Source organism: Leopardus geoffroyi, chromosome D3 (genome assembly GCF_018350155.1).
Source record: "Leopardus geoffroyi isolate Oge1 chromosome D3, O.geoffroyi_Oge1_pat1.0, whole genome shotgun sequence".
Taxonomy (NCBI): Eukaryota; Metazoa; Chordata; class Mammalia; order Carnivora; family Felidae; genus Leopardus; species Leopardus geoffroyi.
Genome location: NC_059339.1, coordinates 32,503,253 through 32,529,579, shown reverse-complemented (window position 1 = coordinate 32,529,579; position 26,327 = coordinate 32,503,253). Strand labels below are relative to the sequence as shown.

The 26,327-nt window shown below is 47.5% G+C and overlaps 1 protein-coding gene and 1 long non-coding RNA gene across 2 annotated transcripts in view; one reads left to right on the top strand and one right to left on the bottom strand.

Annotated features, from left to right (window-relative positions):
• Window positions 1–1,641: 1,641 nt before the first annotated feature.
• On the bottom strand, window positions 1,642–16,380 carry LOC123588607. The gene is made up of 2 exons (XR_006707929.1): window positions 13,398–16,380; window positions 1,642–3,905 (listed from the first exon to the last, which is right to left on the bottom strand). It is a non-coding gene; the product is annotated as an uncharacterized LOC123588607 (long non-coding RNA).
• Window positions 16,381–18,233: 1,853 nt separating this feature from the next.
• IMPA2 (inositol monophosphatase 2) overlaps window positions 18,234–26,327 on the top strand; it is a 46,572-nt gene continuing 38,478 nt past the window's right edge. Inside the window, exon 1 of the mRNA XM_045459795.1 lies at window positions 18,234–18,558. Within this exon, the coding sequence (XP_045315751.1) occupies window positions 18,463–18,558 (96 nt within the window). The 5' untranslated portion in view covers window positions 18,234–18,462. The remainder of the gene's footprint in view (window positions 18,559–26,327) is intronic.

Sequence of the window (26,327 nt, the reverse complement as noted above, 5' to 3'; positions counted from 1 at the left end):
ATTTAGTACTTGGAGAAATTCATTGAGCCTTGGAAATTCTGGAGATTCTCACCAATGACTTGTTCTTTCTTTCTTTCTTTCTTTCTTTCTTTCTTTCTTTCTTTCTTTCTTTCTTTTTCTTTTTTTTAATTATTTATTTATTTTGAGAGAGAGAGAGAATATGCTAGCTGGGGAGGAGCAGAGAGAGAGAGGGAGAGAGAGAACCCCAAGCAGGCTCTGCACTGACGGTGTAGAGCCCAAGGTAGGGGAGTGGGGGCTCAATCTCACAAACTGTGAGATCATGACCTGACCCAAAATCAAGAGAGTCCGACACTTAACCAACTGAGCACCCAGGTGTCCCCAATGACTTGTTTTTCTGCTTTTAATCAGGCAAGAATGAAGAGCTGCCCTTTGTTGACTAACACCCCCTCCCCCACTTCTTTCCCTCTTGGTTAAGGAAAGACTCAGGAGAGGGGCCCCCGGGACATGCCTTTTATCGTGGTTCCCAGACTTCTAGATTCCACACACCAGCAACGTCTCAAAAAAATTTTGTTTTTGTGACCTACATAGATTTGTCAATCATGTATGTGGCCAAGCGAAAAAGAAAAGCAAAAAGAAAGCCCTGCCATTTCCCATCACGATCATTTTATTACAGAAATGACATTTTGACACCAAAATGCAGAAGGGACATGACTTGGGCTAAGGACATTTTTTTCACATGAAATACACTTAGCTGAATGAAAATCTCATGGGGCTGTCCCTATTACTCTAGTGTGGGTATAAATGTCATGGGGGCAGACCAGTGCCCACCTGGGAGTTACAGCCCCAGAGAATAGGCTGTGCACTGGGTCCATCCCACAGGTCTCGTCACACGTGTGCAAGGACTCACTCTGTGCCATCTTGGGTCTCCTGTCTCTGACCGCTCCCCCACCCCCCGCCGCCGAGCTGCCTGGCCCTCCTAGCCTCTTAGTGGGCTCAAGTGTCAGCCTCATATTGTTTAAAGTATCTGTGCCCCTCGATTAATGCGCCCCTTGGTTAATGCTCCTTATTATTGTCAGCATTACTTTACTCTCCAAAGTTGTCACGGGGCCAACCGTGAGTCCAAAGACATCATTTGAGCCCTTCCCGTCCCCAGCGGACAGCTTGGAGAGGGAACGCCCTCTTCAGAACTGAGAAGTGACCTCTGTGGGGCCAATGTGCTTTCCTGGGAGGAAATTTAGCATTGTTTTGCTGTTTCTGTCATCTTCCGTAAAAGAATAACCATCCTTCCCAAAGAAAATGGGAAAAGAACAAAACCCTTCCATATATGAAAACACCTCTGTTCTCAGACCACAAGTATTTTCCATGTGTGTTATCCAACTCATGCAGAGATGAGGACTTTTAAACTCTTCCCAAAAAGTTCCTAATCCATTTGATTACTAAAGGAAAGTTATATTAGAGACTCCTCAAAAGCTACCTGATACATTTAATTACTAAAAGGAAGTTGTTAGAGTTTTCTCTAAATTAGGAAAAATCAAAAACTAATTTTTTTTAAAGTCCAGTGTGCTTCACTTTCCTTTAAAGATTTTCAATTTGTATATTAATGTTTTATATGACCTCTTCCAATTAGATTATCAGTGCCATGACTGGGCAAACATCTACGACATATTCATTCAACAAATGTTTTGTTTGTTTGTTAAAGATTTATTTATTTTTGAGAGAGAGCATAAGCAGGGAAGGGGCAGGGGGCCAGGGAGGGACAGAAGATCCAAAGTGGCTTCTGCGCAGATAACAGCTAGCCCGATGAGATCATGACCTGAACCGAAGTCAGAGGTCAGCTGCTCAACGGACTGAGCTACCCAGGCGCTCCCTCAACAAATGTTTTTAAAGTATGTGCTATGTGCCAACCATAGCTTTGGAGGCACGATGATGAAAACTCACCCTTTTCCATCAAGGGGCTTCAGGATTTTAACAGGGAGAAACAGACATGTTGATGTGTTCCCAGTGCTTTCTTAATTACCTGGGCAGGTACAACGGAACCCGAGGTGGGCATCATCAGTTCTCCCCGGGAGATGGCGGGGAGGGACTGCACCCCCTCATTGGGGAGGGAAGGAGACGAGGGGAAGGCAAGTGTGATCAGCAGGCCAGGTGGTGAGGGGTCTGGGTGTCCTGCGGGCAGGTGAGGCTGTGCTAGTTATTAAATCATTGCCTCGCAGCTCAGCACCGCCCTGCTCTGCTCTGCAGTTTGAGGCCAAGGTCAAGGCTCTGCAAATACACTTCCCTTTGCCAGCTGGCTCCCCATTAGGACCCACCAGTGGGAGCACTGAGAGGACACTGGAAGGCTTGAGGAGGGAATGGCCACCTGCTGGCCTGCTGTTCTTGTCACCATCACACTGGCAGACTCCCAGCTCTTTTCCAGACCCCCAAACCAGTCTGCCCATGTCTTGCAGAGGTGACAGCACCACCAGGCAGCAGTCTGGCCTCAAGGCCCCTCTTCCACGCCTCTGCCCTGCCTGTGCAACAGCTCTCCATGGAGGCCCAGCTCCCCGCCTCAGGCCACCCCTCCCAGCTGGCAGGTTCTGGTGATCCAGCCTCTGCCTTGTTTCCTGAGCCAGCCCCCACTATCTCTGCTCACTAAACACTTTTCTGTGTTTGCCTTCTTACCTGCACAGCCAATTTCCTACATTGAATTCTCTCTAGTGAAATGCCTAGGGTTGTCTCTGCTGTCCCGAGAACCATGATCCATGTCATATCGGGTGTGAGTGGTCCAAGAAAACAAACTTTTAAAGGTCAGAATATGGGATGGATACGGATGTGTTTGGCCTTGAATGCAGTGCTGAAGTTCTTCCTGATGAAAATGGGACGCCAGTAATCCGCAGCATATGACGGCATCACTAGTAGTGAAATGATCGCCAGTGGTTCGTCCTGAGGAAGCGTCTACTGATGTGCCTGAAAGGACCAGTGGCCACTGCGCTTGACAGTTCAACGGCAACAAACATTAGTGTGATGGTGGGGTGCTGGCCACTTCTCTCTGCGCTGGAGACCTTACCGAAGGAATACAACCACGCCTCTAGCTGATCTTGAGCAAGGAATCCAGCATCTGGGAGCATGGCTGGAGGAGCAGGAGATTAGGAGGAATAGATTAGGAGTCTATTGCCAACTCGATTCAGTGACTTCCTACTGGTTTGAATATGTTTGAGAAAGTTCATCGTGGAACACTGAATGCTTCTGAATATTTTTATTACTTTTTTTTTTTAATACAGTGACTTAAACCTAGCAAACTATACGTGCCTGGACTTGGGGGTCCCTGCTATTGGACTTGGGGTCCCTACTATTAATACATAGGCAAGCAAATGCTGTCTCAGTGCCCTCTCTGTAGTTTATCTCAGAGACTTTGATTCCTAGAGTTGGGAGAGATCATCAGCCCCTCTTACAACACCCCTGCCTCATTCGCTTCTACCCAAGGCATCCAATGACGCACTTTCTGGTTTTCTGCAGCCCATCCCAATTTTTAATAGCTCTAACTGGGAGAATTTCCAGATCTTGAGCAATGTTTGCCTCACTGTAACTTTCTACTATTAATCCTAGTTTTGTCCCAAGGAATTATGTAGATTAATTCTAGCTCAGGGGTGGATCCAGAATTAGTGGAGCTGATCTTATTCAACTTGGGGTGGGGGGAGGGCTCTCCTTCAGAAAAAAAAAGAATAACAATGATGAACGTGATATTAGGTGGAAGTCTTCAAAGAAGATAGTGCAGGTGGGGGGCCCAGAAGCTTCTATTCCATGAAAGCCATAGCAAATCCACTTCTGTTCCAATCTCTTTTCCTGAGACTTCTTCATGTTACCTCATTCTCCACCATGCTGAGAGGTTTTTCCTTCTCCAAGATAAGCATCCTTCGTTGACCCAATTGTTTCCTTGGACATATTCAGATTTGTCACGGACCCTCCTAAAAAATGGTTGCATAAAACAGTCACTGCCTCTGGAGGAGGAAAGTGGGAGACAGTGTCCGAGCTGAGAGGAGACCTGTCAATACATGCCCTCATGAAGACTTTGTGTCATGAGCATGCATGGCTGCACAATGAAATGCCTTTAGTCACAAATTTAAGCAAATAACTTTTTCGAGCGTGTCAAAAACTGAATAACACACTCCAGGATGACCTACCCAGCCAGAGTACAATTGGAGTCTCACCTACATGACTCTAAATATCAGGGAATCCTAACATTTCGGGGTGCTGGTCCCACAAGTGCTAGGTAACCCTAGGCACTCACTCCGCACTTGCACAGTTACTCTTTGAGACCTAAACAGAGGAGTTTCCACTGACCCCAGTGAAATTTTCCTTTGCCAAGCTGTCCACAAAATTCCTTGAAGCCTTTTTCTATCATCTGCTGTGAATTACCCCTCTTAGGTTTGCCGTCTGGAAAACTGACACATGCTTTTGTTCACTCAGCTCTAAAATCATTAAGGGCCTCTCAGATTCGAAGACAAAGAAAGCCAAATAATTGTACAATGTGACTAGGTCTACAGCCAGTCAGAGAGTAGAGCCGCCAGGACCTGGGGGCCTGGGGAGGTAGAGGTGAGGAAGGCTAAGAGTGGAAAAGTACTGAATGCTGAGTCAGAGTGGAGAGTAGTGTCTTCAAGGCCCCCCAGACCAGGTGGTCTTGGCAGAGGTCCTGAGAAAGGCCTCATCTGAGACAACCCCCCCACAAAAAGAGGCCTGGAAGTGGGGGTGTTTGGGCCAGGCTTGCAGATATGCCTCAGAGCAGGGCTGGGGTGGGGGGTGGGGGTGCAGCGCGGTGGGGCTTGCCTCTGAGTCTTTGCAACACTGTCCAGAAAACTGCAGTGCCCTGGCTGAGCACCAAGTCTAGCATGGGTAGGGCAGAGCCTACCCCTTATGAGACCTGCCAGGTAAAACTTTGTAATTGCCTGTAGTCTGGTCTGAAAACATCACACGTTGAAACTTGGCCTGGAGCCAGACTCCTCAGGCTAAAGTTAGAATAAAACATGATGTCTCAACCTCAGCGTTATTAACATTTTGAGCTGGACGATTCTTTGTTGGGGAGGGGAGGGGGCTATGCTGTGCATTGTGGGATATTTTACAGTATCCTTGGCCTCTATCCACCAGATGTTAATAGCACTCCCCACATCATGACAACCCAAAGTGTCTCCAGACATTGCCAAATGTCCCCTGAAGGACAAAATCACACTGGTTGAGAACACTGAAACAGAGGAACATAGTACCTCTGAGACTTGTGTTACTCAGAATTCTACTTCTGTAAATCTGCTTCCGTCTACCTTTCAGGCATTGCCCTGGGAATGTTTCTTCTGCCTAAAATATCCTTTCTTTCCTTGTCTGGTTGTGGACACCTACTCTTCCTCTCACCTCTCCATGAAGCCTTTCCTGACCACGCTCCAGGGTGGGTCTTGTCTTTGTACAGCTTCGGACTGTGCTTCTATTATTATAGTCTTTGTCTGCAACACATCCATCCACACAGGTCTGGCACTCAATAGGCACACAGTATATGTTGGAGAGAGTGGACTTAGACAAGAGGAACCAATAGTTTTCAAAGGAGACTGAAAAAGGAGTGGCCACAGTCCTGCAAAAAAAATACACCACCAGATAGTGAGGTCCTGGACACAAAGAGTAGAGCACTACAAGAAGAAGTCACCCCCAGAGTGAAATGCTGTTGAGAATTGAAGCAGGAAAAAAAGATGAAAAAGTCTCTTGTATGCAGCACTCAGAAGGGCACTGGCGACATTCATGAAAGCAGGTGAGGTGGGTGACACAGGAAGCCACATGCCCTGCAGCAGGTTGAGGGGCAGCTGGCTGGCTGGGCACTGAGGAGAGGGCAGGCTCTTTCAAGGAGATCCAGACACAATGGGAAGGTGGTGACTAGAAGGGGTGCAAGGTCAACAGAAGACGTTTAAGAAGAGGCAGACATCATGGGTGGGGCAAGGAGGAAGAAATAGTCGGTGGAAATGGATGTAGGGAGTAAACATACCAGAGAGAGGAAGTAATTGATGAAGTGAGGTCCAGAGGGAAATTGGAGGGAACGGGTCCAGAGCACAATAGGGAGGAAACAGAGAAGTGCATCTTTTGAAACAGGGGAAAATGAGTGCAGGGGACGGGTGCTGTGTGTTACCATGGCGAATTACCTCTTAGTGCATTTGGACTTAGTGCAATAGGGCATTTGGACAGTGAGCAGAGGTTTGGAAACGTCAGTGAAGGGGAGAGGAAAAGCATCGCTGGGAAGCACCAAAGTCGAGGGAATGGAAAGTGGCCAACATTAATGAGCACCTACTATGTGCCAGATCTTTTAGCTGTTACTTCATTTACTGCTTGCGACTGCCCTATGAAGTTGGTGTGATATCACTTTATAGATGACCAGAAAGTGAAGTGAAAGAGATAAGGTCCCAGGTAAAGCCTGATGTCCTAGCGAGTAGCATACCTGGACCCTGAGCCTACGGTGGGTCTGAAGTCATATCCTTTGCGGTGCTCCACTCTTGGAGGTATCAGGACAGTTAAGACAGTGGGAATAGGGGCAGGACAGAAAGAAGTATGGACAGTTCAGACAGGGAGCGGAAAATGGGAATGGGAATGAACACATTGGAGGCAGGAGGTCAAGAACCTCTGAGACTACTGCAGTCTGTCGTTCTTTTAAACGTTGGCAAAATCTGGAAAAATGGGATAGGCCGAGGGAGGGTTAAAAAACTATAATCCTGGAGACGGACTCTGCAAAATGTGAATGACGACCTTGAAGTTAACACCCTGAGGACGGTGGAGTTGCTGTGTGGGAGGGATCTCCTTGGAGTTGGGGTCTCCCCTGAAGTCAGGAGAGCAAGGTGTAAAATGTGAAGGGATGAGGGAACACTAACCTCCTTCTCCCCACCCCCATCCTTCTGTCCTCACTCACATACCCCAGGCCCTAGAGATGCAGAAGAGTTTCCAGAAGGGGTGCTTTATTGCTAGAGACAGCCTGCTTTCACTTAGGACCAGAAGAGAGAGGAAGAGCTTTCTGTGAAGATGCTGAGTTTGTGTGTGTGTTGAGGGCAGGGGTTTAACAGAGAAATGGGTACATTGGGGTGGGGGTGGGGGTCTCAACGAGAAAGCCTGTCACAGTAGCAGCAATGGGAGAAGGGTGCATGAGAAACAAAGGTGGGCCCAAAGCCCAAAAAGAGAGTAGGCTTCTACCTGTTTTGCTTTCGGGGCTGATCTAAGCTTTGGACAGTAGTAACCGTGAAGTGCTCAGACACAAACTGCTTTAGTCCACACCTCTTGTCCTCCTTTCAGATGGACACACACCATTTAAAAATAAACACACTGAGGCGCTGGGTGGCTCAGTCGGGTTGAGCATCCCACTTCAGCTCAGGGCATGATCTCAGGGTTCAGTTCCTGAGTTCGAGCCCCATAACAGGCTTGCTGCTGTCAGCATAGAGCCTGCTTTGGATCCTCTGTCTCTCTCTCTCTGTCTCTGCCCCTCCCCTCTCGCACTCTCTCTCAAAAATAAATAAACATTAAAAAAAAAAAAAAAAGAACAACCATACTTAAGAGGAGTTACCCAAGCCCCGTTCAAATACATTGAAATTTCAGGATAATTTATCACATTCATGCCCAATTCTCCTTCAACGTCCTGAGCTACTCTAAGAAGACAAGGTCATTGCCTGATAAGTCACATCTCTTTTCCCACTCCCAGGCACCACAGAGTATTTATTCTAAAGACATTTGATTCTTAATGATCTTAGAATATGGGGAAGCTATGAATCATTTCTGCTGCTGCAGTGTCTGAGTACTGAGCAAATCTTTCCCTGCCTCGGCCTTTTCCGTAGAGCCCATGGAAAAACTGGCAGGGAAGACAAGTTCCCCAGACTGGGGTGGGAGTTGGGGGGTGGGGTGAGAGGGATTAGCAGTCACTCAAAGGGTCTCTTGTGCCAAAAAGAGCCTACAGATCAAGATTTGAGGACCTGGAAAGATAAGCAAGTCTGGGCTGATGTTGCTGTCCCCCCATTCACCTCCCTTTCCTTCCCTCCTCTCCCAACAGCAGGTACACCCATTGGAAGTCCCACTAGCCTTAGGACAAGACTGAGAATGCACTTTTGGAAAAATATGATCCTGTCCTCTATCTTTGCTTTATATACCCCCTTCATCCGCATTTTGTGTGGCAGACCATTTGATCCAAAATAATTTGGTTAAAAAGTTGATCCAGGGGCGCCTGGGTGGCTCAGTCAGTTAAGTGTCAGACGTCAACTCAGGTCGTGATTTCTCAGTTCATGAGTTCAAGCCCCACGTCACACTCTGTGCTGACAGCTCAGAGCTCAGAACCTGCTTTGGATTCTGCGTCTCCCTCTCTCTCTCTGCCCCTCCCCCACTTGTGCTCTGTCTGTCAAAAACAAATAAACATTAAAAAAAAAAAAAAAAAACATTAAAAAAAAAAAAAAAAGAACTAGCTGATCCAAAACAAAAATTTAGTTTACACAACAAATCACTGCTGGACAATGTGTCATCGACTATTATTATTTTTTCAGCGTTACTGAGGCATAATTGACAGGTAAAATTGTAGGACATTTAAAGTGTACAATGTGATGATTTGATACATCTATATGTTGTGAAAGAGCTTCCCCCCCTCCACTGAGTTAATTAACACGTCACCTCATATACTTACCTCCTCCTTTTTTTCTGATGAGAACATTGAAGTTCTATGGTCTTAAAAAAAAAATTCAGTTCTACAAGACACTCTCATCAGCTATATTCACCATGTTAATACATTAGATCTTCCAATCTCATTCATCTTATGGCGGAAAGGTTTTAACCTTTTACCAACCTCTCCCTATTTCCCCCAACCCCCAGGCCGTGGCACCACTGTTCCACTCTCTGTTTCTATGAGTCGGACTGTTTTTTCAGATTACACGTATAAGTGACACCATGCTTTCTGTCTGGCTTTTTTCACTTAGTATAATACCCACCAGGCTCATCCATGTTATCAGAAATGACAGGATTTCCTTCATGTTAAAGGCTGAACTATTACCTATCTATCATCTATCTATCTACCTACCACATTTTCTTTATCCATTCATCTGTCGACACTTAGGTTGTTCACATACTATTATGAATAATGATGTATTATTTTTAAAATTTCTTATTTGAATTCTTTTTGATTCATTTTAGGCAAATAAGAATCTATGTTTTTGGTAACATCTTTTTATATAAATTTATTTAAATCTTTGTAAAAATGTTTTTAATGTGTATTTATTTTTTGAGATAGAGACAAAGTGCGAGCGAGGGAGGTGCAGAGAGAGAGGGAGACACAGAATCCGACGCAGGCTCCAGGCCGTCAGCACAGAGCCAGATGTGGGGCTTGAACTAACAGACCACAAGATCATGACCTGAACCAAAGTCAGACACTTAACCAACTGAGCCACCCAGCCTCTGTTTTTGGTAACATCTTGACAAATCTTTTAATTTTGCAAATCAGTTGGAAATGAATGTTTCCAATCATCTGTCCACGTTTGCATATTTTTTCTTGCACAGTGGGAAGGGGTGTATTAGATTTAGAAATGTTTAAAGCCATTGTGACACAGACAAGTGGTGCCGGCTTGAGTTGTTCTTCCAGCAAGCAGAAGGAGATAGAAACTCCTTGATTCAGCTGGACTTTATGCCTAAGATTTCTGTTCATCCTTCTGGGCAAATTTTAGAGTCCTTTCAGTGTATTTTCTACATACTCACATTGCAAAATAAGGAGTGTGTTCTCTTTGGCACTGCTTAAATCTGGAGTCTACCACAAACATGTACATTCTTCTGGAGGGCAGCTAGAGAGTAGCCATGTCGGTGGCCTGTTGAATTCCCCAAAGTCTGTGCTCTGCAGTAGCCCTGAGACAGGTTTGTTTTAATGATGCTCTTACTGTGGGTGGGGTCATGCAATACCTAGATATTCAAACTCTGGCTTAACCTTAACAATATGGCCTCAGAATGTATCTCCTTGTTTTTGTTTCTGAGATTTAGGGATCAATGGATGGCACCCGTTTTCTCTTTTTCCCCTGTTTCCAGAAGGCTTCACCTTTAATCACAAAACTATTTGGCATCCTGGGGAAATATGCTCCCACCTTACGTGAAACCATTTTATAAGACACAAAGTGGATACAACAGTCCATCGACATGAAATAAGAAAATTAAGGGTGCCTGAGTGCTCAGCCGGTTAAGCGTCTGACTCTTGGTTTCAGCTCAGGTCATGATCTCGAGGTTTTGTGAGTTCGAGCCCCACATCAGGCTTTGTGCTGGTGGTACGGAGACTGCTTGGGATTCTCTCTCCTCGCTCTCTCTGCCCCTCCCCCCATTCATGCTGTCTCTGTCTCTCTCAAAATAAATAAATTTCAAAAATTAAAAAAAAAAAAAAAAAAAAAGAAGAAGAAGAAGAAGAAGAAGAAAACTAGAACCCCGGCAACTTGAGTGTTCAAGTATGTCATTTGTTACAAATGTTAGAAAGCACTGCAAATAGCAAACAAAAGGCAAATCAAGTTCCGGAATGCAGAAGACATGAGAACAATGCTCATGATATAAATATGAAGACTTTTTTTCCCTAAGTAATGAAAAGTAGAATTGACTTTGTAGAAGTTAACTTTAACAACTTCAAGAGACCTCTCATATCGGAATAAAAGAAATATCTTTGTTTTACTTTGCTTTCTGTCTCTGGTCTCAATGATGGTCCCCCCACAATCACCATTACCTCCAAAAGAAATAGGCTTTGATGGGAGAGTCATATGAGTCAGGGAGTTGTTTAGTGTCCTCGAGGATGGTATTTGTGCAGAGGAAACAGGTGGTTTTGGTCCTATAATTAATATTTATTACTAAGTTTCTAGTTCAACTTAATTCATATTTTGTTTAGCAAATTTAAACAATCACTTCTAAAAAGCGATTTTTTTAATTATAATATGATTGTTTTGTTACGTGCATTTAAATTTTTAGATTACATTTGTACATTTAATGTATATGTGTTCACCGACAATCCCTTAACGTGGAGATTCTGGGATTATGAGTTTGGTTCTCTTTAGTATTTCTTCACTTAATTCTACATCCTACATTTCTTCATTTAATTCACTTAACTTCTTCACTTAAAAGATGCTCATCCACTGAAGGAACAACGCTCAACCCAATTCCAGGAAGACAAGGTGTCTGCTCCAGGCTTTTGAACTTGATGACATTCTGCTTCATTTTCACATTCTTCCTATTGCTGGGACCACAGCTCTCACTGATGTGACAGTGACACTTGATTGAATTCTGCACCTGTCCCCTGGATTTTGTCTGACTCTGCAAACCAATTTCCAAAGACAATCTAATGACAATCTGTTGCTACGCTCATCTACCAGTCTTGCCATCCTCTCTCTCTTAAGCCCTACGTGATATTTTCCCCTGTCCAGAGACATTTCCAACTCAACTCAGTGGTGGCCACCTTCCATGTGCAAAGCCACCAACTGAAATAACTGATAATATAGAACTGATAATATAGAATCACCCTCTCTTCTTGTTTCCCTGAACACCAAGAGCCACTATGTCATGAAGATATGCCTGTTGAATAAATGAACGCATGAATGAATAAACAAATGATATCTATGGGGATAAATCCACACAAAAATATGCAATTTATCTTTGTTTATTTCCTCTTAAATTGGTTTCCTCTCTTGGCAGAAGAGACTCAAATGTTAATACGGATCAAAATGTTTCCTTTTTGTGAGAGACGGGTAGAATGCACATATCTCATTTAAATCTCATATTCATCCTTCAAAGTGAAAAATATGCTAGCTTAAAAGCAATGGCTGCCTTAGAAATGAAAATTCTCGAGATTCTTTATTTGCTAGCTTTCCTCTGTCAGCTATATATTCCCTAAAGGTATATGGTGATGTGCTCTCTCTCTCTTCATGTGTGTATAAACACAATTTTTAACTGTACTAAAAAGTACTTTCTTTTTTTAAGTTCAGATTAGATTTTTTAAAGTTTAGGGGCATTTGGGTGGCTCAGTCGGTTGAGCATGAGTTCGGCTCAGGTCATGATCTCACAGTTCATGGGTTTGAGCCCCATGTTGGGCTCTGTGTGACAACTCAGAGCCTGGAGCCTGCTTTGGATTCTGTGTCTCCCTCTCTCTCTCTCTGCCCTCCCCCCACTGTGTTCTCTCTCTCTCTCAAAAATAAATAAACAAACATTTTTAAAGTGTAATATAAAACATGGCCTTAGGGGCGCCTGGGTGGCTCAGTCAGTTAAGCCACCAACTCTTGATTTCCACTCAGGTCATGATCTCATGATTCTTGAGATTGAGCCTGGTGTTGGGCTCTGTCCTGAGCATGCTTGGGATTCTCTTTCTCTGCCTCTCCCCTGCCTGCATGTGCATGCTTTCTCTCTCTCTCTCTCTCTCTCAAAATGAGTTAATTAAAAAAAAAATGCCTTGGGGCGCCTGGGTGGCGCAGTCGGTTGAGCGTCCGACTTCAGCCAGGTCACGATCTCGCGGTCCGTGAGTTCGAGCCCCGCGTCGGGCTCTGGGCTGATGGCTCAGAGCCTGGAGCCTGTTTCCGATTCTGTGTCTCCCTCTCTCTCTGCCCCTCCTCCGTTCATGCTCTGTCTCTCTCTGTCCCAAAGATAAATAAACGTTGGAAAAAAAAAATTTATAAAAAATAAAAAAAAAAAATGCCTTAATTAAAACATGACGATTTTGATTATTGCCAGAAACTCCATTTTAATAAACTTAATCTGCTTTCCAAAGGCAGGTGAACTGTTTAAGGGGCTTCATGCAACAAAGTTGGTTCAGGAAGCTTGTTGTTACTCTAAGCATTGGAGCTGATGCAGACTATTATCACTAACGAGGAAGCACTTAAGATACTCTTAAGGAAGAAGGAAATGTGAAAAATGAACTGCAAGGTGAAGAAAGGTCTGGCAGGACTGAGCACATTCGTGCACTTCCCCCTTTCTGCAGTTACCAAAACAACCCGAAAAAGAAAGTGCAAGTATGAACACTTGAAAAGCCAGCGACTGTGTGATGAAGACATAAAGCTTCGAGAGGAATTGCCTGACTCAGTGCTGGTCAGTGTTCCATCCGCTTCAAAAATGTCAAGTGTTTTGATAATTGGATTAAATGCAACAGAGTCTCACCGTGTCTTCCTCTCAAATGTTATTAATAACTTCGTAGCGTTTTGTAAGTACTATCAAACAAACTTTCTCCACCGTAATGTAACAATGCCTTTTTAGGTTAAAAAAAAAAAAAAAAAAGCTTTGCAAATGGAGCATAAGCTTTCAATAAAAAGGCGGAGAAACATTTGCCTGAAAACAATCCAGTTTTAAAATACAGGCAGATGGAAGAGTTTGTTAGTATGGTCCCATCTCCATTCCTTTTCAACCCCAAGAACCTTCCCCCAGCAGAGAAACCTGAGGGTGAATTACCCTAAGGGGAAAGGGATACGTACCAGGAGAAGAACTCAGAACAAAGCATGCCCATTTGGTCAGTGCTGACGAAGAAAATACAAATTTGGAAAAGATATGATGAGGCAGAGGTTGTGTCCCTCCCACCACCGCCTCCTCCCCGGGAGATCGGAGATCCGGATGGCGTGAGACACAGAAGGAGCACTGCTGTGAGGGAAGAGTTAAAGCTTAAAGCCAACCACGCTGCCCCCTCCCGCAGAAGGGCGGAGCTGGGGGGTAGCGGGGGAGGAGGACTTTTCCTGGAAAACTTTAGGAAGCCTGGGCCCCTTCCTGGCAGGACCTGGGAAGCGTGCACGGACCTGATTTCCTTCCACACGACACCAGCTTGGGGGAGGGTGAGCCAGTGAAGGGGAAAATGTCCAAACTGGAAAGACCAGGCTGGGAACGTCCCCTGGGGAGCATCCCATAGCGCCAGTGCCCCGGAGAGGGGTTGCCCGAGACCCGAAGGGACCTGGGGGTTAAGGAAAAAAACTAGCACGGTCTGTCAATACCCCAGATTAGGATGGCCAAGGCTGTCAAAGGAAGGAATGATCATAGTGGCCTGGATGGAGCAGGTCTCATATCAGCATCAGCTAGCATAAGACAGAGAGAGGTTCAAAGGGCAAGAGTCCTCTCCCACGGCTGAGCCCCCTTTGTATGGACCCACCTAGGGAAAGCAGGGAGAGCTCAAAGCTGAATTAATTGAATTGTGAACTTGAAAAAGTCTGAAAACTCAGACATGTCTGAATTGTCCTGGAAGTAACTTTTCTGCCATCGGGTAGGAGAGGAAGCTAGAGAGGGAATCCAGTTATGGGGAAATAAAGAGAGTTGCACGTAATACCTCTGGGTCCATGGGTTGTGAAATCTCATCTACTCTGCTAGAATCATCAATGTCATGAACTTCCTCATGCAGAATTTCAGGTGCATGGAACTGGAAATACTGGACATTTATTTTACAAGACTGAGGTCTTGCAGGTTAAGGTTAGGTTAACAGAATGAAAGTTAACAGGTTAAGGTTAGGTTAACAGAAATTGAAGTACAATTTCATGAAGCTTTGTTGTCGATCTCCAGGATCCACAGTAGTAAGACCGACAGACATAGCATGGAAATAAGCAGTGAGTGGAGAGCACAGCAAAGAGGAAACAGGGGTTCCAGAAAAACTTTGCAAAATTCTGAAAGCCAGCACACCTGGTGAATTCTCGGGGCTTATCTGGTACAAGGTCACACTCAGCAGGAGGGGTAATGACCCCATTGACCGCTTCCTCAGTGGGAATGACGACCTGGAAGTTTTTTCCAGAGTAAGAAAAAGCATCTCCAGTTTTACAGTGGAAGTAAATGAGGAGAGATAACCTTCAGAGGATGTTTTTTATAGACAATTCTGCTGGAACAGAGTTTTGCAAGGTCTCCAAGAATGGTTCTTTGTTGTGGAGCCATGCATAGAACATTGGGTGATATTTAAATACAGAGCATGTGTTGGTAATCACCTGTCTGACTTAATTTAGTGAGAAGTTGTGGGGTTGGTTGACTTTGATTATTGCATAAGTGACCCCCCCCCCCCCCCCCCCCCCCCCCCCCCCCCGCACAGCTTGGCAGGGAGCTGGGCGGTAGACAGAGTGTTGGCTCTGTTGTTGCATCCTGGAGAGCCAGACTCCCTATGGCCTTCTACAAGGCCTCTTAGCTGAGAAAAGCTCTCTGTAGCCCTAAGTGTGGTGATGAACCTCTTTAACTCCCAACTGTATCAATTTGCTAAAGCTGCAAAGTACCCCAGACTGGGTGGCTTAAAAACAGAAATGTATTTCCTCACAGTTCTGGAGGTGAGAAGTCCAAGGTCAAGGTGTCCACAGCTTTGGTTTCTCCTGAAGCCTGTCTTCTTGGTTTCCCTTTTCTTATAACGGCATCAGTCATACTGGATTAGGGCCCATCCTAAGGACCTCATTTTAACATGATTACCTATTTAAAGGCCCTATCTCCAATGTGTCTGTAGACACATTCTGAGGTGCTGTGGGTTGGGACTTCAACACGCGAATTTGGCGGGGAGACAAAATTCAGCCCTTAACACCAAATTTCCACACCTTAGGCCAAGAATGGTCAAATGTTTACCCTGGGCCTACTTCTAGGGATTCAGATGAGATGAAAGGACAAAGCTCATCAAATGTTCTAATCAGTGAGTCTTGGCCTCCAAGAATCAGATCAGATTTCAAAATAACCTGGGAAGCTAGAGAAGTAGGTAGAGTAGAAAAACATTGTTGACATTTTATTTAGACCCTGCTTTGTTCCAGAAAGGACATGAGGCGAGAGGACTCCCAGATTAATAAGGATATAAAGAGTAAGGCAAAAGGAGACAGTCTGTCATGAGTGCCCATCTACTCTCTCACTGCCTCCCTCCCCCCTCTATTCTTTGACTGCATTTCACATCCTGGTGACCAGAGTGCCCACTGAGGCTGCACCCTCAGGGTGGGGGTGGAAGGGACAGTTAAGAAGTAGCTTTTCAAGGCAGAGCACTGTACTCTAGGGGCTTACCAAAGTAAATGTGATTTCCCAGGGCCTCTGAAAGAGGGAACTAGCAGACTAGCATATAGGTCATGATGGTGAAGAACTATTTTGTGTTTCCACAGAGAATCGTCAGTAAAGCACAAGAAACTTGGATAATCCATTAGAAAAAGCTGGTTTCAGTATTCAATGATTAACAGATATTTACTAAACTCCTACTATGTGCCCAGCAACATGTGGATCACTTTATGGTACACTGGTGAGCCAGTCTTTAAAAATGGTAGCAAACACACTAGTACCAAATACATGTATGTTAACGTATATAATACATAACAAAAACCCTGTTGTTTAAAAAATATAATTTATTGTCAAATTGGCTTACATACAACACCCAGTACTCATCCCAACAAGTGCCCTCCTCAATGCCCATCACCCAGTTTCCCCTCTCTCCCACCCAAATACCCTATTTTTTGAGGAGCAATTAAAACTGAGGCAAAGAAGGTTATTTGTAACTTACTCAAATCCACATAGCATGGAAGAAATGAGGCCAATATTTTGACTTAGGAAAATCTGGCTGGCTCCAAACTTCATTCTGGTAAAAAACCACATGATTCTACCTTAAGATATCTGGAAGTTAAGCAATGAAGTTATGAAGTCTTTTTCTCTAGATGTTTAGATAGGCTGAGGTCCATAAGAGCTTATCTAAAGATGTAATTGAGCTCCGAGATTGGTCCAGGACAGACGGTAGCACGATGTGTTCAGAAAGGGGAGCTAAGAAGACACCAAAGAGAAATTTTGTAACTTCCTAATTTTGCTTGGTGTTGGAAAGGGATCTCTAACGAAAACCTGCCATGAAGATCAACAAATGAATGCATTAATTTCAGAGTAAAGCATTCAGAACACAGTCTTATGTATTTCAAAAGTTCAGCTCTGTATCTTGAAAACCATGAAAAACTGGAACAAAGAAGATGAAGCAGAGCATCCCTTTAGCTGCCCCCAAATGGCCGTTGGTGGGAGCTGGGGCAATTCTTGGCCTAGTTTTCTGAGCTGTTGGGCAAGGCTAGAGCGCAGACTAAAGCCCTATCCAGCTCTGGCTTCCTAATTCCTCTTCATGGTCTGTAATTTTCACCTCTTTACACCGTAAACCTCAAGTTTCTCTGCAAGATGTTTCAACATAAAGTGCTCACAGACAAAATCTAAAAGCATTTAATTCCATCATTAGGTTATTTGTGTAAAAAATGTCCCATCGAGGTTCTTGTACAAACTCCCATTGTTCTCCCAGACTCTGAAAAGTGGCACTCCAGAATAATTTTATATAGGTCAGCATATTTTATAAAGGGGTAGGCAGAGCAGCTTATGAAATTAAACTCCTGGAAATCACAGACACACTCTCAGGAAATGCCTTGTATTTATGTTTAGGTGGTGCCAGTGTTTAACAGCGTTAAATAATCCAAGGTCGAAAAGGTCATTCCTCATTACGGAGAAAGGCTTCTCGGTTTGGGCTCCACGTGGGAATTCTGAGTTCAGACAGTTTGTAAAATTCACTGTCATCGTTGTGTGTGGTTTTTAGTTGGGGTGAAGGCTTCTCGTTTGCAGCGAAACATTCAGGAACACAGGCGCTTTGTGAGGGCAGGCGTCCGCGGGTGACCGGGCCGGCCGACAACCCCGGCGTCCTGTGGCTTTCCGCTGAGGGAAGAGCAACCCGTTAGCAGCTGAACGAAGAGCCTTCGGCCTGGCCGCTTCTCGAGCCACGTGCGCACGGGCCGCCCGGCGGGGGCGAGAGGGTCGGAGGCGCCCCCAACTGGCTCAGACGCGTCGGCGCCCACTGCATATCGGGTGCCCGGCTGCAGTCGTGGCCTTGGCCGCGCACGAACCCCGCCCCGGGACCTTGCTCCGGTCAGGTTCCGGGGCTTCTGTTCCTGGCCCACAGTCCCCAGCACCCACCCTTCTCGCGGTAGGAGCGCGGGGCGGGGTTCAGCGTGGAGCTGGCGGGGCTGGTCTCGGGGCGGGACCGAGAGCTGGCGGGGCGGGGTTTGACGGGGAGAGACCGGCCTCAGGGCGGGGCCTGGCGGAGCAAGAAGCTAGACGTAAATCGAGAGGGGTGCGGCTCGGGGCCGGGGGCGGGGTTGGGGGTGGGGCCGGGGGTAGGAGGGCACGAGGCGTAGAGGAGCAGGGCTCCGCGTGGGGCCCGAATCCTTGCCGGGGGGGTGGGGCTCGGTGCTGCAGGGGTTAGGCTGGGCACCGGCAGTGGCTGAGAACAGGATGGGCGGTGGAGGGGGGCGGGGCTCGACGCCGAGAGGGGCGGGGCTCGGCGCTGGGTGGGGCGGGGAGCGGGATGCGCGGCGGAGAGGGGCGGGGCTCGGGGCAGGGCCGGGGCGGGACGCGGGACGCGCCGCGCGGCTCCCCCGGCCGCGGCCCGCTCCCTGCCCTTCCCGCGGGCACAGCTGTGGGGCCGGCGGCGGCCGAGGCGCGGAGTGGCGGGACGAGGAGGAAGCAGTGCGGAGCCTAGTTTCGGGGCGGCGGGAGCCGGTGGGGGCCCGGCGAGGAGGGCTGGAGGTGGCGGGGCCCGGCGAGGCCACGATGAAGCCGAACGGCGAGGACGAGGAGGCGCCCGCCGGGGGCCCCTGGGAGGAGTGCTTCGAGGCGGCCGTGCAGCTGGCGCTGCGGGCGGGACAGGTGAGCGCCGCGGCCCTCCTCCCCTGCCCGGAGGGGTCCGGACGAGCACAGCCCCAGCGGGCAAGGTCGGGCCGGGCCGGGCGGCGCGCTGGCTGTAGGACGCCCACTTGGAACTTCGCAAAGTCCGAGCAGAACTCCTGTCGGACGGAAGGAGACCTTCCCTCGGGGCTCGGGAGAGCCGGGCCCGCACGGCGTGCGGCCGCGGGGCTGGGGGCGGTGGCCCGCGCGTGCGGAGTGGGTCCGGCGCGGCCGGACCGCAAGCGGTGGGCGTCTGGTATCCGCGGACCGAGGGTGCTAGGGCGCGTTTTGGTGAAAGAAGCCTTTGTGTTGGTTTACTGCACAGACCGTCCCTTTCCCTTCTCCATTCCAGGACCCGGGGGAGGTGAGCACCTTTCTCCCGTGGAGGGGGCGGCCACCTATGAAGCATCCCTGACATGGCCCCTCTCCTTTGGCCGTGTTGAGTGTCTAACTGTAGGTGACTTGACCTTTGCGTTGGAAAGAGTAGGTTAGAATATACTAGCTATACAAATTAGCCCTAGGATTTTAAAAAGCCCTCCCAGGCTTGAATGCCGCAGCTGTTTGTTTTTACGGACCTTGAATAGATCCTGTGGCCAGGACGTGGGTGTGGTTGCCTCCAGGTTTAAACCCCTGCCTCGGGAGATCTGGCTTTCTTGCTGTTTGATTGTCTTTCCTCAAGCAACCTAAATCCATACCTACTCCGACCCAACAGCGGAAAAGTGGTTCCATTCAGTGTTAGGAGGAACTTGGTAACGCTGACCAGAAAAAGGACGTAAATCAAGCACCAGAGCTGAAAAGAACCTGCTACTTGAATTTGAAAAGAGAGTGCAGCTACTCTTTTCTCACTTTCATTTTTGCGTTTCGTTCCCCACGTTTTCCTCTGTACCCGAAGCGGTGTCTGACACATTGTAGATTCGAAGTCCTTGCGCAGTGAATGAGCGCTGTTGGTTCTCCCAGGACGGCCAGGGTCCGGGTAGACTGAGTGGGAAGGTGGCTTACTCCTGCCTGCCTTGTTAAGGTACATGACTGTGTTTGGTGATTGGAGGGTCAAGGTGGACAGAAGTAGCAGTGTGAGCAGATTGACTTTATATCCAAACAGCACTTTCTTTTTCAGGTCTAGCAGTATGAAAATGCCCTGCTGGTTTTCCCTGGGTGTTAAAGTCAGGCTGTTACCAATCCTGAGTTTGAGCCGAGTTGTCACCTGCATAGTGGATAGTGCTTCACCTTGATGTGAATCCTCTAATCCTCTTTAAAAGTTCATTTCAACACCGAGTAGACACATTTTGTGTTGGAGGGCCCTCCCTCTGTGGTTTTAAGGATGCAAGATTCAGCCTGTAGGGAAGGCATGACTTAAAAGGTGGGTTGTGGGACTTCACCCTTTGGCTCTGTCTCCTTCCTAGTGGGAAAAGAGGACCCCAAACCTTGAGTGCTACAAGTCTGAAGTTTGTAGCTGCAGGACAAACATTCTTCCTGGAAAGCACATCCACTGTGTACAGGGAGCACTTGCTTCAGGCCCCCCCCCCCCAGACCCCTCACTTCCTTTCCAGAATGAGCATCATCAGGATATTTAATAACTTTTAGATTCCACCGTAAAACTCTTCTCCCTTGAAGCTTTAAGGAGAAGCCAGTTTAGGATTTGGACACCACTGTGTAAACCCTGGTGAGTTGTTACGGGTTTTTATGGTTTTTCAAATGTAGATCCGTGAAGAAATGGAAGGGTTTTTAAAACTTTTATTTTATTTGAAGAGATGCTTATATAGAACTTGCAGTATGGTAGGCACAATTCTAAGGGTCTTATTAAGAGATATCTTAAGTTTTAATAACTTGCCAATAACAAAAAAAACTTTTTTTGAGAGTGGGGGAGGGGTAAAATAAAGATTCTGCCATTAGGAGTCTGGTCAGGGAGCCCAGGATTCTGGGCTCCCTCTTGGGCATTATGTGATGCTTCCTGCCTGCCGGGCAGTGGAGGGGAGAGTGGCCGGAATGGTCTATGGCTGGAACAAACAGAAGCCACACAAGGTCATTGCAACCTATGTAAAGTGGGACAGATTGTCTTATTAACGTTCTCACAGGAATGGGGTGCTGGTTGGAGAAAATCTGGCCTTTGGCCAGATAGCCCAAAGAGGGCTGAAAAGGTAGTTAATGGTGATCCTTTTCTGAGTCCTCCTTAGCTAAAGGAGTATTTGGCACAGTTACAGTGGCCTTGTGGCCCAACATGCCCACCCCCTCACCCGTACCCGATGTTCCGCTATTTTAAGTTTGCTCCTCTCAGCTTCTCCTGAGACAGTTCTGTGTGCTGAATTCCCAAGTCTGGGTTCTATATGCTGAAATATATGCTATATATGTTCATATATGCTATATAGTTCTATATGTGCTCAGGGGTGGGGCGAGGGCCTCCCAAGAGATAAATATTGCCACCCTTCATCTTTCAGATGCTGGTTTGGGTCAGGGCAGCCCTACACACTTTGCCCCACCCTAAGAGGTCTCCGCAGAAGTAACCTGCCCCGAAGTGCTGGCTGCCCTCTCCACCACGGCCTCCCAGTGTTCTGCACCGCCCATTCCTGCGGTGCCCAACCACCCATGCTGGTGCCACTGCAGCCCTAGTGCCCAGCCACCTGGCTGCTGGGCTTTGGGGAGGGGAGTGACTTGAGCCTCACTGCTGTCGCCACCGCAAATACAAATAGTAATCTTCGTTGGAATGGGTGTTTGTCATCTTTGACGTGTGAGCAAAAGTATCTCAGAAAACTCCTGTAGGGGGTAGATCTAGGTTTTGTTTAGGCCTGAAACTCAGACAACTTAGGAGCCCTCTTTAAGAAAAAAATACAAAATTACAAATTCAAAATGAGGTGTAAACATCGCTTAGAATAAGAAAAATCACAACAGTATAAATTCTAAGATGCTAACAAATATGACAAAATACATAAAAATAATTCTGTAGCTGCTTCTCAACCTTCTGTAATACTTTTCTCACATTTTTGGCTTCATGCTCTTTGTGCCTTCAAATGACTGTGATTTTGTAGTGTTTTCTATGGAGCCAGGAGGAGGATAAGTTCAGGCTCTCCAGTAGCACGACTGATTGAAATCGATTACTGATAGTTTGGAAAAGTTTATTTAGTCTTCAAACTTATTATGGGTAGGACTATATACATTTTTAGGATCGCCATCAAATTTGAGAATCCTGTCGGTTTTCTCTTATATGCTAGTTGTGAGAAGATAGGGAAGAGTTTTCTACAGACTAGCTTCTAGTTCCATATGGTCGCTTCTTTCTTTCCACGGTCCTGTGTGCCGGTTGCCGCTACGCATGCTCACACGCTCCTCTGGCCCTGCCCTTCATGTCACCATGCCAAGCCATTCGGCATGGTGGACAGTGGAAGCATTTCTGGAAGCCATTCCTACACAGGATGGCTAATAATAACTTACAGACAGATGTGACGGCAAACCCCACAGATATATTTCATCAAACCCAGAGGCAATTTCATCTCCACTCAACTTGCCTTCAGCCAAAAATGCCAGTGCCACCTGACACAAAATATAATGGAGGTCACAGTGGAAAGAGACAGTGGTTATATCTGCAGTCAGAATAGCTGATTTTTGCAGACTTAAAAAAGGTGTTCATGTGTGATCGTGTGAACACCTTGCTAAGGTCCCTGGGAGCCTTGAAGCCTCGGCTTCATTAGCTTCACAGTAAATTCACCTCTGCTCACTGGTGACAAAATCTCAGGACAAGGCAGGACACCAAAAGCCCAGGATCCACCCTCACTCAGTACTCCAGACGTCCATCCTCTCTAGTTGGCCTTACCTACCCAAAGCCCAGTCTTGAGAAGTGAGGCTGTCGTCCCTAAAGCCCCTGCGTGGACCAACCCTCTGGCTAGCCAGATTGAACTACTTGGCATTTTCAAAACACATTGCGCTTTCCTGCCTTTCTTATGCTTCCTGACGACCATACCCTCCCTCCAGGGTTCAGCTCCTCAACCCTTTCCTTCATGGACCTTCCCATGTGACTCTCATCATTCCTGTGGTGCTTCCCGGCTTTGTTCATCTCTGGTCTGGTTGCTGTGTCTTCCCTACAGTGTGCTCTGAACGTGGATGCTCTTGTGTCCACCTCTGGCTCCCCAGAGCGGAGAACGCACATCGGTGGGCTCTGGCCCAGTGTAACCCCCTTGTCTGGCTGGCTTTGCCCACGCAGTGTCGTTTTTGATTTGTGGTTTTAATTTTTATCCGGTATATCACACGGGGAATTTAGTAAGTGAAATACCCCTGAAAGGACTGTTATGCAAAACAGCAGTGCTCTGTCCTCTATCATGCTCGTCCTTTTCCCCAGAGGTCACTGTTTTCAATTTTCTGATAGTTACACTTGTCTTCTGAATCACGGGCTTCCACTGCTCGCTCTGGAGTTGTCTGTTGTAGACACTGCATTTATGTTGTGAGCTGCATTTCCCGATCAGTTCCATTGTCATAAGCTCATGTTCTGTTGACTATACAATTGTAATGCATGGTTGAGTTGGATATTATAGTTGTGTTACATATTTTCTTTCTCATGCAACATGTATTTTCCTTAAAAAAAAAAAAAGTGTTTTTTCATTTGCTTAGCTTTCTGTGTATCTGCTAATAGTCATCTTTGAACTTCCCAGCAGAATGTTTGATGATCTACTCAGGGCTGTTAAACTCATCAGGTTCATGGCTGTAGAGAAATGGTCTTCACTGTCTTATGCATCAGAAGCACCTGGAAAGCTGGTAAAGGCAGACTCAGCCCCCTCCCCAGAGTGTCTGACCCACTAGGTGAGGAGCAGGGCCGAGAATTAGCATTTCCACCAAGTTCCCAGCTGATCCTGTTGCTTCTGGGCGGGAGACAGCACTTTGAGAACCCCTGCTGCATTTTGTTATGTGAATAAATGACTGTTTATTCAACTCTTGAGGAAACTTTGGATGATGTCCAGTTTGGAGTTATGGATAATGTTGCTCTGAACATTCTTGCCTGTGTCTTTTGTTTTCGTATGTATGTGTTTCTACTGGGGATATTTTAATGATCGGAGTGAAATAATTGCTGCGTCATCAGGTGTGAAATTCTGCCAGGTAGTTTTCTACAGTGGATGTACCAATGGACACTCCTACCAGCATGGGTGAGGGTTCCTGCTGCTCCACGTCTTGGACGACGCTTGGTATTGTCTGTCTTTTCCACGGCAGCCAGTCTGATGGGTTTCAGGTGGTATTTCATTGCTTTAATTTGCATGCCCCATGCGACTAATCAACCTAAGTGTCTTGTCATGTGCTTCTTGGTTATCTCGTTTTTACAATGGTGGCACTAAAATGCTGATTACAAATGTGTTCAGGCACCGAACAAATATTTATTGAGTGATTCTGACAAGGACTGTACCTTTACTCTGAGTATGATAATGAGGTTCTGGGCAGTCCTGTGTGGGGCCCTTACAGGGTGACAGGGAGCTCACCCTAGCTGCTGTGTGGGACCCTACAGTGCCCCCGGGGACCAGAATTGGATCTCTGATAGGAAGCTGTTCACGTAGTCCAAGTGAGAAATGAGGGTGGATTGATTGGGCAAAAGTGAAGGTGGTAAAACAGATGCGTTTCAAAGGCTGAACTGCCAGGCTTGCTGTTGGATGGAGGCAGAGTGTGAAACCCAGAGAAAAGGCAGGGATGCCTTCCAGGGTTTGGGCCTGCAAAACTGGTTGAATGGATTTGCCATCTTCCAAGATGGGGAAAGGGCAGGAGGAACAGGTTTGGAGGTGGAAGTCAAGTGTGTTTCGAGCACGTCAAGCTTGAATTGCCGGTGGATTTCTAAGTGGAGGCGTTGAGTTTGTATCTGGAGTTCAGGGCACAGGGTGAGGGTGGAGACCCCAATCTGGCAGCCCATGGCCCGGGCTGGGGTTTAAGGCCAGGTTCCGGGACCAAGAGAGAGCCGGTTTGTCCACCCGTGGATTCCGCCTTAGGGTGCTCCCAAGTTAACCTCCTGGATTTTCTCTGGGAGATTCCCAGACGTCAGTGTGTGGAGGTCTCAGGTCACTTATTTCTTTCAGAAGAGACTCCCTTCCCCTCTCCCACTGGGCGCTGGAGGAAGGGAGGTGGCGGGTGGCAGTTTCCCCACTTCCCGCCTTCTGTCCCCCACCTCCCCTCGGCCCCGTGCTGCATTTTGTGCCCCGGGTCCAGGCCTCCTGTTCCTGATTAGCTCCGCAGGGTGGGGAGTCAGCCTGCACTTACAATTGTAAAACTTTTGCCAACATTTGAAACCTCCGCCAAGACGGAACTCCCGAGAGACAACTGGCGAACGTAGAGTAGCAGCTGCCCTCTGTGGGGCACATGTGGTCCAAGTGTCCTGGGCCCACCTCTCCCTGACCCTGTGTGTGAGGCCAACTGCCATATTCCTTGTGTGTTGTTGTAAGGAAAGAGGCATGTTTCTTATGCCCATTTTGCTAACAAGCTGGGGTGGGGGATGAGAGCACGCGCATTGTTTCAGAGGCATTTGCATCTGCCCTGGCAGGAGGAGTCCATGAAATCCCACATCTTACTAAAGGGATGGAAGCAAAGGCTGGTGTCACTCCCACGTGAAGGTGAATCAGCCTCTGTGGCCCTGAGATATTTACTTGCTAACCTAATGGAGCCCTCGTTAGTGGAGTTTACAGTCTTTGGGGCTGGCGGGGAGAGTAGGCTGAAATCTTACCACTTAGCCAGAGAATGGAAACGATGCTAGTGAGTTCCAGAGCCCCCCACTCCACTCCCCAGCCCTAGGAGTGGGGGGGGGGGGGGGAAGCTGAGCTCTTCCAGCTAGCCTGAGGTTTAGAGAGGAGAAGGGGACTTTTGTATCCGGGCTCCTCCCTGTCTCTCGGCCTCATCAGGCTGGAACCGAAGGCTGGTGGGCTCACATCTTTCTCCCATGGGAGATGAGGGAAGCATTCAGTTGAGTGGTGGTGCCACGTCCTTGTAGCTAAGCCAGTTTCAGGATCTCTGCGTCCACTGTCCCGGCAGTGCCTGGGCTACCTGGGTGGTGCGCTCAGCATGCAGTGGGCACCCCCCGCCCCAGGCCTCCTGGGACAACGAGTGGCTTAGCCAATGATCACAATAGCATGCGGGATGGCTGTGGTGGCCGTCTTCCCAGGCCCTGGAAGATGGGGGACAATTTCCTGGAAGAAGTCATACCTGCACTTGTGATTTTAAAAGGAAAAGTGGGATTCCCTAGAGAAGTTGGGTGACAGGCTCGGGAAAGGTGAGGGTGTCAGGGCAGAGAGAGAAGATGGACTCCCTCAGGGGAGAAAGCCAAGGCGGCACGCAGGAACGGCAAGCACGTAGCACGTTGGCTGAAGCTGAAGTTGGAAGAGGAGGGTCAGGCCAGTGGGTGGGCAAAGTTTGGGGGGCTTGAGGAGACCCTCAGTGGACGGTGGGGTTGCAGGGATTATTGTGCTCAAACTGACCGTGAGTCTCAGTGACGGTGTTGTGGGCGGCCTTGGCTGTGAATTGTGAGGTGAAGGAGACCTAGTTGTGAAGAGCCTAGGGGTTTCTGGCGCAGGCAGCTGGGTGCGTTCCACTGCTTGGGAACCCCACACCTGATAGGGATTCAGGAGTCCCTGGGGGGGGGGGGGGTTGGCTCTGGTCAGCGACGGAAGATTTGGAGCACCTGCCGCGCAATCCCTTTTCCTGTACTTACAGCTGTGACCATGGCAACTTTCCTCATTTCTTTGTGCCTTGGTTTCCTCATCTTCAACTTAATTATCACTACGTCAGAGTTATTTTGAGGGTTCGCT